Here is a 13,851-nt window from a genome sequence, read left to right as displayed (position 1 = left end):
TGATAGCGGAACGATTTAAATTTTACAGAAGAACGCAGCTGAAAGACGAAAGCAACGCTGAATTTTTAATTGAACTGCGTAAGCTATCAAAGTACTGTCAGTTTGGAACAGGACTAGCAGATGCGCTGAGAGATAAATTTGTGTGTGGATTGTTAAAAGAAGGAACACAAAAGCGACTGCTTGAGGAGAATGATCTTACGCTTGATAAAGCTGTCACTATTGCAGCATCGCATGAAGCCGCAGCGAGAGGCACTGCGGAAATGCAGCTACGGTTACCGGAACTCAGCACCAATCAAATGGTCTTGGGTACAGTAAAATGTTATCGTTGTGGAAAGACAACGCACGATCAGAACCAGTGCTGGTTCAAAAATCAGGAATGCAGAAAATGTGGCAGGCTTGGTCACATAGCTAAAGTATGCCGGTCAGGAAAGAAGACCAGCAACAAAAAGTCACCGCAGGAAAAGTACAGAAAGGTACACAAGGTGACAGAACAGTTCGAACGAACAGAAGTCAAATTCAGACTCCAGCAGTAATGAACTGGGTAGTCTAAGAGTACACAATGTTGGTAATGAAGCAGACCTCCAAACAATCTGGGTCACACTTCAGGTAGCAGGAGTCCAAGTGAAGATGGAATTGGACACTGGATCGGCATTGACGGTCATGAATAAGCAAGATTACAAAAGGTTATTCCCACATATTCCCCTACGGGATACGGAGATTGTATTGAAAACATACACGGGGCAAAGAGTATACCCCATCGGGAAGATAGAGGTAAAGGTGGTCCACAAGGGCAAAGAAAGCCGAGGAATGGACTTATATGTGCTACCTGAGGGAGGTCCACCACTACTGGGACGGGAGTGGATTAGGAAAATAAATATGGACTGGCATTCCTTAAAAGCACTAACGGTAGATTCCGGTAAAAAAGATGTCAAACCTAAACGATTGTCCAGAATATTGGACGATGCTAAAGAGGTGTTCCAACAGGGACTGGGAACACTGAGAGGAATTACGGCAAACATCAAGGTTGAAGAACATGCAAACCCGAAATTTTTCAAAGCCAGACCGGTACCTTATGCGATACGACCTGCTGTGGAAGCTGAGCTGGAAGGGCTAGAACGTTCAGGAGTACTGTCTAAGGTAGACTGGAGTGAGTGGGCCACGCCCATTGTTCCCGTCATGAAGCGTTCATCGAGCAACAAGCCGGGGGAACCGGGGAAGGTTCGCATCTGTGGAGATTTCAAGATCACTTAATCCGGTACTTCACACGGTGCAGTATCCGCTTCCGCGGATTGAGGATATCTTCGCTTCGTTGTCTGGCGGGAAACACTTCACCAAGATAGACCTGGCGCAGGCATACTTACAGATGGAAGTTGAGGAAGAGTCACGCCAGTATCTCACGATCAACACGCGTAGAGGCTTGTACCGGTATAATAGACTGGTTTTTGGAGTGGCATCGGCTCCAGCAATTTGGCAGAGGGCCATGGAGCAGGTATTACAGGGAATTCCAGGCACACAATGTTACCTGGACGATATTCTGATTACAGGAGATGATGACGAGGAACACCTTGCAAATTTGGAACTGGTGCTCACCAGATTGAAAGAATATGGACTTCGAGTTAATCGCCAGAAGTGTGAGTTCTTTCAGAAGCGGATCTCGTACTGTGGTTATGTCATTGACCAGGAGGGGCTTCATAAGTCTCCTGACAAGATCGAAGCTGTTGTGAAGGCTCCCGCTCCAGATAATGTATCCCAGTTGAGGTCGTTCCTAGGGTTGATTAACTATTACCATAAGTTTCTGCCAAATTTATCCACGGTGCTGCACCCGCTGAACGCTCTTTTGCAGAAGGGAGTACCATGGAAGTGGAGCGAGGACTGTAAGAGGGCCTTTCGCAAAAGCAAGGCATTGATCACCTCAGAGGAAGTGTTGGCTCACTTCAACCCAACGCTGCCTATTCGTTTGGCTTGTGATGCTTCTCCATATGGTATTGGGGCAGTACTCTCACAAGTTGCCAAATGGCCTGGAGAGGCCAGTTGCGTTCGCATCCAGATCATTGACCTCCGCTGAGCGCAACTATGCTCAGATAGATAGGGAGGCTCGCAGCCTTGTGTGGGGAGTAAAGAAGTTTAATCATTACCTGCAGGGCCAAAAGTTTACGCTTCTGACAGACCACCAGCCGTTGGTATCCATTTTTAACCCTAAGAAGGGTGTTTCGGTGATGACAGCACAGAGACTCCAGAGATGGTCCCTTTTCCTAGGGGCACATCAATATCAGATCGAATTCAAAGGTACAAAGCAGCATGGTAATGCTGATGGGCTGTCGCGCCTGCCACTACCTACAGAGGAGGAGGCACCGACGGTTGACCCTGTTGAGTTATTTCACTCGACCATCATCGAATGTTTACCAGTCACCAATGCAAGTATTGAAAGAGAAACCAGGAACGACCCGACACTGTCCCGGGTCTACGAAGTGACAGTGAAGGGATGGCCAGCACATGGTGATCCACTGTTACCGGCATTCTCAGCAAGACGAGAACAGCTGTCCGTCTGTCAAGGAACATTGATGTATGGAACAAGGGTGATTATTCCTCCTAAGTTAAGAGAGAGAGTTCTAAAGGAACTGCATGAAGGTCATCTGGGGGGAGTCAAGATGAAAAGCCTTGCTAGGGCTTATGTGTGCTGGCCGGGTATCGACCAACAGATAGAGGATCTGACGAAAAGCTGCTCAGGGTGCCAAAAAGTGCAAAATGCACCTCCGATTGCACCGCTGCATACATGGGAATGGCCTTCAACCCCATGGCAACGTGTACATATTGACTTTGCTGGTCCATTCATGGACTCCATGTTTTTAATTGCGGTGGACGCACATTCTAAATGGCCAGAAGTGATTAAGATGACTACCACTACCTCGGAAAAGACGATCGCGGTGCTAAGAACGATATTTGCAAGAAATGGATTGCCAGAACAAATATGTTCAGACAACGGACCGCAGTTCGTGTCAGAAGAATTCCAGAAATTCATGAAGAAGAATGGGGTGAAACATTATACCTCTGCCCCATATCATCCGGCTACAAACGGGTTGGCCGAGAGATTTGTACAAACGTTCAAAAAAGCAACAAAGGCCATGAGCGAAGATCAGATTCCACTACAACACAAGGTGGACAAATTCCTACTGGCATATCGAAACGCCACTCATGCAGTGACAAACCAAAGTCCTGCCATGATGTTCTATAACAGGAGGTTGCGGTCCAGGTTGGACTTGTTAAAACCAAATGTGCGGAGGGAAGTTGAAAACAAACAGTTCCAGCATATAAATAACAAGACCACTCGGAGTTTCGAAATAGGACAACCAGTGTTAGCCCGGGACTATAAAAACGAGAAATGGCAATCTGGAACAATTCGGGCCAGACAAGGACCCCTGATGTACACGGTAGATATTGGTGAAAATGTAATACGGCGTCATGCTGACCAACTGGTAGAATTGAGAACAAGGGTCGAACCCAGGGTTACGGCAGAGACAACCGTGGAAGAAGTTAGTGAACCTGAAGCATCTACCTCAGAAGTGAATGTACCTGAGGATGATGTCCAATCCATAAGAGATCAACTAGATGAGTCACCCCAGCAACGAGAATCAGAGACCCCTGAAAGGCGTTATCCAACTCGAATCAGGAGGCCTCCTCAGAGACTGAATCTTTGAACTGTTTTGCATGAAGTTGTATATATATATGTTATGTTATGTTAAATGGGGATATAACTGTTAAGCTAAAAAGGGAGGATTGTGGTGTATGTAACCTGTTCCACCTTAAGAGAACTACCTTAAGAGATGTACTACTTTCTCTTGGCTGCTGTATACTGTAATACCGGTGGTGACCACACCGGTATATAAACGTTGTGTAGGGATTTGCTGGGCAGTTCAGCCCTGACCTCCGAATAGTAAAGACCTGTTAAAAGTTATTCTTGTGGTCTGTGTCCAGTAATTTATAATAAGCATAACTGGGACACACAGACTCAACAGACAGGGCACATTTTGGCACACTTTTTTGTGTTAACTTTTTCACATTATAAATTCATGACTGAAAAATTTGTCTTGCACAAAATGAGCAGAGTAACGGCTTCACACGCTGGTCCGTGCCAACCTGAGGCCCGAACCAAATTCGGCTTCAGGCTTGATTTAAATGCTATCAACAAGCGGCGGGTAAACCTGTCCCGTGCATTCCTGCTGCCGGTGTGATTTCCTTTCTCAACGTGGCGGGTAGTGTACTTCTGGCTAGAAATATGCGCATGCTTCCTGCTTGCCATCATGGGGGCTTCGTAGACTGGCTAGCGCCAAGAAAATAGCCGCAGTGTGGCCAAAATTATAGATCAGTAACTTCCAGGTTAAGATTCAGTGACCACAGCTTTATTTTTAGCAAGTAATAATTAAAGGAGTCCAAGATTAGTTTTTGTACAGTTTTGCTAAGGTCATTTACATTGACTATTAAAAATGATAAACAACGACAAAGAAAAGTCTGTTAGGACTGCATTTCTGTTGAAAACACAGCCCTGTTTAGTGGGGTACACTTCACTGGAATGTTGTCCCTATCGTTTTGTGATTTCCCAAAGTCCTGCTGGTCTGAATTCATGGCCCTAATGCTTTCAATGTTTTGTGACAACTGATCATGACAGGGTTGCACCTTTAAGTCCTCTCCTGTCTCCACAACACCTAGAATTAACTCATAGTATACCAATGGGGTTATTCCTTGCACAGCTATTCAGACAGGAGGTTTTAGAAGTATTTTAACACCTGTGAAACCATGAATTGATGCCTCTGATTCACAGTTCACTTAGCAGGTTCTTTTACTGCTCGGTATCTCTATTTTCTGCGTGCTTCTTACAAATATAAGACTGGATCTTAGAACTGGTTCTAATTGGTTGTACATGGCTAAACCTATTTTACGAGAGACATAACAATTCCAGAATATAGTGATCTTAATTCAATCAATCGTCACTTTTTTCAGCAGGTTAGTATTGTGTTCCCAGGAAATTTGTTTGGTTTAAAAAAATAAGTGAATGCTGCAAAACTGAATTAAAAATAGAAAATGCTGGAACTGATAAGGATCCAAGGCAGAAAGGTTACTGTTTTGACTGAATCCTTCATCAGAACTTAATTCGATTTACTTAACTTGTGTTCCCTTTTAATAATTTTGTCACCTTTGTTACTGCTCTTGTTTCCTTCTAACTCAAAATAAATAAGCCTTATACAGGAAACTTTGTGCTATCCGGCACCGACGGGACCGAGCTGTTGCCGTCCCCTCAAAACTGCCGGACACACCAGCGCTGATGTTGAAACAGAGATTTTCAGCTCCGTGTGAATCAAGAAACCCTGTTGCTTAGCAACAGCTTCTAAACAGTCGGCAAGCGTCTCTGTAGCGTCTCTAGCTGAAGCTGTTGCTTAGCTACAGACCTTGCAGAGCTTGACTGTTGAGAAAAAAAACCTAACGAAACGGCTCCTGATTTTTGCCGGTGGCTCGAGTTTGCCGGACATTTAGCCTCCGGATAACACAAAGTTTCCTGTATTGCTTTATCAAGCTGTTTTTCATTTGTTCTTAGACTTCATATTTAATGAAAATTGTTGATGTAGATTAGAACTCTGTGGTACTTAATTTCCTTTGACACAGTTGTTAGCTCAATTAAAATAAATTGGTTAATGGCTGCATTAAAGTAGCACAGAGAGGAATTAAACGGGAATGCATTAGCCAGTATGCTAAAAATAGTACATGGAGGAAATTAAATCCGTGTATCCAGGAGTATATATGCAGGTACCCAACATTTGCTTGTAACAATCTCTTTTAAATACTTGTAAACATATTTTGTACATTAAAAGACGCATTTTTATTTAACTGTCCAAATTTTTACCGTAAAAAATTCTACATTTGCTTTAATGTGGTCTAATTGACATAATTAGATTTAAGTTTTCTTAATAAAGATTGAACACATTTTAAAATGTGTAATACAGGTTGAGCGTCCCAAATCCGGAGTTCCGGAATCCGGACTCCGGGACGATTGGTGGCAGAGGTCTGGAATCCGTAAAATGTTCCGGAATCCGGACACCCTGAGTGAGGCTTACCAAAAACCGGAAACTGGGCCCAGGCATTTCCGGACTCGACACGTGTTTCTGATGTCCGAAGTCTGGAAATATCGCAACCTGGGCTCGGGCGTTTATGGACTTCGGACTTCAGAAACACGTTCCGAAGTCCGGAAAAACCCAAAAACCAGCTCGGCCTCGGTCCCGAGGTTGCCGGATTCGGGACGTTCTACCTGTACTATTTAGCATAAATGAAAAAAATACTTGACATCTTAAAATAAATACTCTCTTTATTTGTGATAGGGACACCAGTCTGGTTCTTTGTGAAAATTGCTCCAATTCGAAATGAGCAAGATAAGGTGGTATTATTTCTTTGCACCTTCAGCGATATCACAGCTTTCAAACAACCCATTGAAGATGATTCATCTAAAGGTAACTGTTCTGGCCTTTTTCACATTTGTACCAATCTTGTTTCTGCTTAACATCCAATCAAAGTATAACTCTGAAAATAAATAAATTCATGTCTGTATGTTCCAGCATTTATATTGTTAGGCAATACAAGTGAAGATTGTAGTAATCTATTCCAATAAATAAATTCTAATACGTAAGTTAATCATTTCCTTTAATACTCTTGATGAAAATCTCTAGCCTAACATTGATACCATAGCAGAAATAAAGTAAATTGCTTTCAGTTGATAGCAAGTTTAGATAGATGTGGTTAAATTGATAAATCAGTAGGGCTAATTGCATCTCCGATGCTCCCAGCAGAGAATTGGGTTTACAGTGTAGTAGCTCTGATTTGTGTTCCCTTTGAGCCAATTATCATTCAAATAGATAGCAAATGTAATACACTGAAGTAGAAATTTGTCTTGGTCGGTGGCACAAAACAGGCAATAGCGAATTGGCAGCCCGTTTTACACTCCACCCTGTAAAACGATCTGCCCATTTGCTATTGCCCATTTTACGCTACCGTCCAGGAAACATTTCTACCCCAATATACCTTTGAACTATCTCAAAATAATTTCCAGCTATGTGAAAGTACTTTTAATATTTCTAAATGTCTGTTACTAAATGGATAATCTATTTTTAGATATTGAGTCAAAAAATGAGGCAGGTTGCATAAACTTGGCTTGTATTCCCTTGAGATGTTTAAAACGATAAAGGGATTTGATAGGACAGATACAGAGAAACTATTTCCTCTGGTGGGAATTGAGAATAAGGGGGCATAACCTCAATATTAGAGCTAGGCCATTTAGGAGTAAAATCAGGAAGCGTTTTTTCACACAAATGATATTGGAAAACTGGAACTCTCCTCAAATACTGTGAATGCTGGGTCAGTTAAAATTTTCAAGACAGAGATTGATAGATTTTTGTTAGGTATCAAGGGATATGGACCAAAAGCAGGTAAATGGAGTTGAGGTACAGATCAGCCATGATCTAATTGAATGGTGGAACAAGCTCAAGGAGCTGAATGGCCTACTCCTGTACCTATGTTTTTCTGTGCCGGGAGCATGCATTTATAAAATTGCCCCAATATAGAAATGGAAATAATGGCAGATGAAATCTAATAGTGTAAAGTACTGCACATAGGATGACAAATTCAGCAACATAAGCTCTCCATGAAAGGTTTCAATTAACTAAGGGTGAAGTTTTAAAAAAAACATCCAGGTGTATTTATAACAGAAGAAAGACTTACACAACCACAGGGCGTCCCAAAGCGCTTTAATATATAGACTTGGCACTCAACATCTCTAATCATTGCAGAGCATCAATCAACACAGCAAATAGAATGGTAAATTATATGGCCAAAACAGTAGAGCACAAGTTAAATACAGTTATGTTTAAAACATACAGGCCTAGAAATTCAGTTGGTAGCGCCAGCCGCTAGCGCCTTAAGAGGGCGATAAGTGGGGCGCGAAGCGGCTAGCGCCCGGGCGCGACACGATCTGCGCCTCTCGCGAACTTGAGTGGACATTTAGTGGCGGCGCAAAACTGCAACGCCCGCTGAGCTGCGCGCGCAGATCCTGACGTCATTTCATGGTGCAATGCCCTTGGTGCGCCCCGAACCGGAACTTCAGTGGCGCCCCCCCTTCTTTCCGCCTGGCGCTCCCAGCGACTGGTTGAGTGGAACGGTTCTCAGTCGCTGTGGGGCTGGGGGGGCCGCTATTTAAAGGGGGCTCTTCCTGCCTTCTTAGTGGTAGCCATTTTGGACCACTCCTGTGTGAGAGAGAGAGAGATTTGCAAAGAGACAAAGGGAGAGAGCTTTCTGGCTTCAGCCCAGAGCTTTGCAGTTGGATTGATTTCTCAGTGCCATAGCCTTGAGTGGCCACATATAATGGGGGCTGCAATGGGTGGAAACGTTGGGTTTCTCCATTGCACTGAGAGGGCTCAGACGCTGAGAGAGAGTGCCAATCATGGCCAGATGGAGGAGGGCCAACAGGCGTCGGCACAGGAGGCCTTACCCTCCCAGGGTATACCGCCAGCAGTTCTCCTACCTCAACATGTCTGAGGAGCAGTGCATTCGGAGACTTCGATTCAGAAGGGAGGTGGTCACTGAGATCTGCCACCTGCTTCAGAGAGATCTGCAGCCTCAGCTGAGGAGCAGGATGTCTCTGTCGGTGGCAGTGAAGGTGACAGTGGCTCTCAACTTCTATGCCACCGGCTCCTTCCAATCCGCTACTGGGGACATTGCCAATGTCTCCCAGTTCACGGTGCATTGCTGCATCCGCCAAGTCACGAATGCCCTCTTCAAAAGGAGACGTCAGTACATTTCCTACCCCATGACCCTGGACAAGCAGCAGGAGCGCGCAATGGGATTTGCAAGAATAGCAGGCTTCCCCATGGTCCAGGGCGCCATTGACTGCATGCATGTGGCTTTGCGGGCGCCTCTAGAGAATGCCGAGGATTACCGCAACCGGAAGGGGTTCCATTCGTTGAAGGTGCAGTTGGTGTGTGACCACAGGCAGCTGATACTAGCTGTCAGTGCCCGCTTTCCAGGCAGCAGCCACGACGCCTTCATCCTGCGCCAGACTTCTTCGGCAGACCTTTTCGAAGCCCCGGCTCACCCAGGAGGCTGGCTTCTCGGGGACAAGGGCTATCCTTTGTGCACTTGGCTGATGACCCCGCTCCGTGCGCCCAGCACCCCTGCTGAAGAGCGATTCAATGCGAGCCATCAAGCGACCAGGAACATCATTGAGCACACAATCGGCGTGCTAAAGCAACAGATCCGCTGTCTGGACCATTCCGGGGGAGCCCTTCAGTACTCGCCTGAGCGAGTCTCCCATTTCGTTGTAGTATGCTGCACAACCTGGCTATCCTCAGGACTCAGCCACTGCCAGCAGACATTGGAGGACCACCAGAGGAGGAGAAGGAGGAGGAGGAGCACCAAGACGGGAGGGAGGCACAAAGTGCAAGGGCCGTCTGTCAGCGGCTTATTGCAGTCGGTTCTAGGCCCCCTCTCAGGGCTTGTGCCATTGAAAGAACATGAATGGACCCGCTCCGCAAACCCTGAGCCGGTCAAGGCAACAAATAGTTCAAAGTGCAAACATGCACAATCTGAATAAAGAAAATGATTTATTTAACAAACTCTGTGCCCTTCCCGCATGACAAACAAATACTGAGAAACCCCCCAAAAAACAGTCAGACATATAACTGGCTCTCACAACCTGGAGACAATGAACAAAAGAGTTAAACAAACATGACCATGATCCTCAGCCTTCACAAAAAAAGAACACAGCATTTTGACACACCTACTTTTTGGCCTGCGAGGGTGATCTGCCTCGCTTGCGAGATTGGCCCCTTCCCACCCTGCAGCTCCTCCGCAATGGGACCCCAGTGGCTGCAGCAAGGCTGGGGGAAGGCTGCTGAGGGTCAGATAGTGAGTCGGCAGATGCCCTTGGGGGACGGCCTGGACCAGCTCTGGGCCTGGAGGGCCCGGCTGCTGACTGCTCCAACTCTGCTTGGGCGGCAGCAGTCTGTCCTACGGGTGGTGGCAGCTGCAGTGGAGGAGTGACAGTGTTGGTAGCTGCCAACCTGACAGAGCACAGGCACTCCCTGGTCGGACGAGACACTGGCAGTCGCACAGGGCAGCACTGAACCATGCGCAGCAATCTGCTGAAGCACAGACTGCTGGCCTGCTGTGGCGCGGCGAGGGCCCTGGCGAATCCTGCCCGATCCAGCGAGGGTGGCAGCAGTTAGTGCTCGTGTGGCCCTGATCTGTGTCTGCATCAGACCAGCCAGTGACTGCATGGCACGACCAAGCACTTGGCTGGAAGCCGCCTGTGCTGCACCGAAGTCCTGCAGACTCCTTGCCTGTGCTGCCCCGAATTCCTGTACACTCCTTGCCAGTGACTCTATGGAGTCAGGCATCCTTGCCACTGCAGCCATGAGCTCAGTGTGCCTGCGCTCCGCCTCGGCGCCCATTTCTGCAAGGAGCCGCACCTCCTCTGCGTTCACTGTAGCAGGACTGGAGGCCACATTCTCCCCCCGGAGAGAAGGCCGCCGAGCTTCCCTACCCGCCGCCCCCTCCCCCCCCGCATTGCTGCAGCCCACTGGGCCCCGGAGCTTCACCCTCCTCAGACCCTTCCCCCCCACTCCCCTCCAGGGAAGACGCGTCCCCATTATGGCCATGGGCTGCCTCGGCTGAGGGTGGCACTGATGTTCCGGCTTCCTATTCCCCTCCTTGCCTTCCGATTCACTCACAGTGGCAGCTTGAGGGCCTGCCTCCTCACCTCGCGAATCAGCATCTGAAAGCAGGGAGGTACAAGAGTTGCTTTAGCGTGAGGACAGGGCGGCAGCGAGGGAGGCATGAGTGCTGCAATGCACTGCGTTGGTTCGATAGTGGCAAAGGATGCTGGTGTGAGGCACAAGTGAAAAGAGAGAGGTCAAAAAGGTGATGACCTTACCATTGCTGTCCAGAACAGGGTCGGCATCTCCAGTGGTGACGGGGCCAATCAGCCGGCCTGCCATAATCCGTTCCACTCGCTGCTCCAGATCGCTGAGGTCTTTAAGTTCAGGACGGCCTCCCCCGGTCCATTGCTGCTGACTCCTATTGTGGGCCAGCTTGCCCTGCAAGAGAAAGGATGGGCTCTGAGTACAGTGTGAAGCCCTGATCTTGGCTGCACTGCCTCCCATGGTGGAATAGCCCTGACAGTGTCAAGCCCTGATCTTGGCTGCACTGCCTCCCATGGTTGAATAGCCCTTAGTGTCAAGCCCTGATCTTGGCTGCACTGCCTCCCATGGTCGATTAGCCCTTACAGTGTGTAAAGTGGTGAATGGGCATGTGATTTTCATGAGAGGCCCATAGGTGTTGGATGAGGGCTGGGCATTGGGGCTTTCAGGACCCTTTGGCCATAAAGTGAGGTGCACATGCAGGGATGAAGAGGATACTGGAAAGGGTACTCACCCTGACAACCTGAGTGAGGCTGTTGAACTTCTTCCTGCATTGCGTTGGGGTCCTAGGTACCATGCTACTGGAGGTCACTCTGTGTGCCACCTCCCTCCAAGCTTTTCGATACTCGTTGGGCAGCGGCCTCCTGCCACTGTCTGGAAAGAGGATAGGTCACCTGCACTCCACTGCGCCAACCAGAACCTTCAGGGCCCCCTCACTGAAGCGCTGTGCTCGCTCCCTGGCCCTCTCCATGGTCGTAGGCGTAACGATGTCGCAGCAGGTCTGTCCAGGCCGAGAATCAGGGCTCCAATGTGCAGGGCGTGGCTGCAAGCCAAATCGACCCTCCCCCTTTAAGAGGTGACCGACGCCAGCGTGTCTGTCTGCAATTGCTAACTGGCCGCACCTGTGCTACGCCCGCCCTCGGTGGTAGCGCCTCGCCTCTCCGGCTTAGCGCCTTAGGATAGTCGTGCAGCGCCTGCTTTAGCGCAGCAAGAACCTCTTGGGGCGAAGCAACTCAATTTCGCTGAAGGTGGCGCTAAGTTGCGCCGGGCGCTAAATTTAGCGCACACTCGACTGTAGCGCCCCAAACGTGGCGATACTGAATTTCTAGGCCACAGTGCTTGAGGTCAGTGCATTCTTCAGAATTTTGCATCCATTAATTTAAAAAGATCTTGTGGACGGCGCTGAGTTTCGGCAGAATTCCCAATGAAATCCCATCATATAAAATCAGGATGGAACAGGATTATTTATTCTCCCTTTCAAATCCAGTTTCTAAACCTCTTGTTAAAAACAAAGAAAAAAATGACAGTGCCAAGACAGAAATAGTAATTTTCCAATCATTTTTGTCCAATTCCATCATTTATTGTTTTATGTACAGCAGTTAAAGTAGGATTAGAAAAAATATTTTCCATTTCTGACTTTCAGGGATAATATAAATGGTTGGCTTCGTTGTGGTGGATCAGACAAATTTGCCCAAGTGCTGTTTTCCTTGTTCCATATTTTCTTCTTGTTTTATACTGGTTGGCAGATATAATGGAATATTTTGATACTTGAACAGTAAAGGAGTGTAACAGTTTGCTTGTGTTTTTTTGTGGACGGTGTGAGTTTTTAAACTGCTTGATGTGTTTGTAGGCTGGGGTAAATTTGCCCGTCTGACAAGAGCGCTCACAAGCAGCAGAGGTGTTCTACAGCAGCTCGCTCCAACTGTGCATAAAGGAGAAAGTGTTCACAAACACTCTCGTTTGGCTGAGGTGAGAATACAACAAAATTAAAATGCTTGCAAAATTAAGTCAAATGAGTCAGGGATTTCACATGTACATATGCATATGTGCATGCACCCCCACCCCACAAGTAAAAAAGAAAGAACTTGCATTTATACAACGTCATTCACGACATCAGGATGTCACAACATGCTATACAGTCAATTCAGTACTTTTGAAGTGTAGTCACTGTTGTAATATAGGAAACGCAGCAGCCAATTTGTGCACAGCAAGGTCCCACAAACAGCAATGTGATGGTAACCAGATAATCTGTTTTAGTGATGTTGGTTGAGGGATAAATATTGACCAAGACTGACATGGTTGCCTATATAAGAAGTCACTTTTTTTTTCAGAAGTAATTCACTATATGTGAAGTACTTCGTATTTTGTACCTCAAACAATCAGGAAATATGAAAATAATTACAAGGCAGATTATTTAGTATTTCTGAATTTTGGTTTGCTATGAAGGCCTTGTAGTTAATAGTTAAAATTGAATCAAATTCACCTTCACTAAATAACATGTCATATAAGATTGGTGCAATCCTGTGGTGAATCCTGCAATGAAGATTATAAGAGAACTGAAATGACAGTCATCCATCCAAGTGCAAAGAAACTGCTGAATATCATGCAAAATACAAATGTTATTGACTGTTAATCACAGAACACTTAATACTGTACATAATGTACATTTTATTAAGTTTAATTCAAAGAGAACTATTTCACAAAAAATGGGTGTTTGACAATAGTTGTTATTAACTGCTTATCCAGTGATGGTTGGCTCTTTTGACTTACTGATATGATTCTTAGGTAATGCTTATAATTGGTTTCCATGGTAAAAATCCTGCTAAGACTTCAGAACTGCCATCCTCTTCAAATGCTGAGTGCTTTGAAGCCTTGGTTGTGATGCTGGGGTTAGCAATTATCAGCTATCTGAACTGAATAAGTACGTACCTTTTTCATCAAGATGAGTTGTAATGCGGACTATGCTTGTACTGAAAGGAATTTTTCTATTTTAAATTTCTAATTTGAAGTGCTCTAGTATGATGAATTATTAAAGACTTGATGCACCAAGCATGCTTGCATAGTATTAACTTAAAGCATTTATGTCTTCTTAATGAGAAGTATGGTTAATGTTTATTTC

The 13,851-nt window shown here is 46.2% G+C and overlaps 1 protein-coding gene across 1 annotated transcript in view; it reads left to right on the top strand.

Moving 5' to 3' along the window:
• kcnh1a (potassium voltage-gated channel, subfamily H (eag-related), member 1a) overlaps positions 1-13,851 on the top strand; it is a 393,064-nt gene that overhangs the window by 67,591 nt on the left and 311,622 nt on the right. Inside the window, exons 4-5 of the mRNA XM_085980872.1 lie at positions 6,366-6,494; positions 12,583-12,701. Of these exons, the coding sequence (XP_085836998.1) occupies positions 6,366-6,494; positions 12,583-12,701 (248 nt within the window). The remainder of the gene's footprint in view (positions 1-6,365; positions 6,495-12,582; positions 12,702-13,851) is intronic.

The sequence above is a fragment of the Somniosus microcephalus genome, chromosome 3, assembly GCF_052327205.1.
Source record: "Somniosus microcephalus isolate GS21.2 chromosome 3, FLI_Smic_1.0, whole genome shotgun sequence".
NCBI classification, from domain to species: domain Eukaryota; kingdom Metazoa; phylum Chordata; class Chondrichthyes; order Squaliformes; family Somniosidae; genus Somniosus; species Somniosus microcephalus.
The sequence above is the reverse complement of the archived record's forward strand: the minus strand, read 5'-3'. Positions and strand labels throughout refer to the sequence as shown.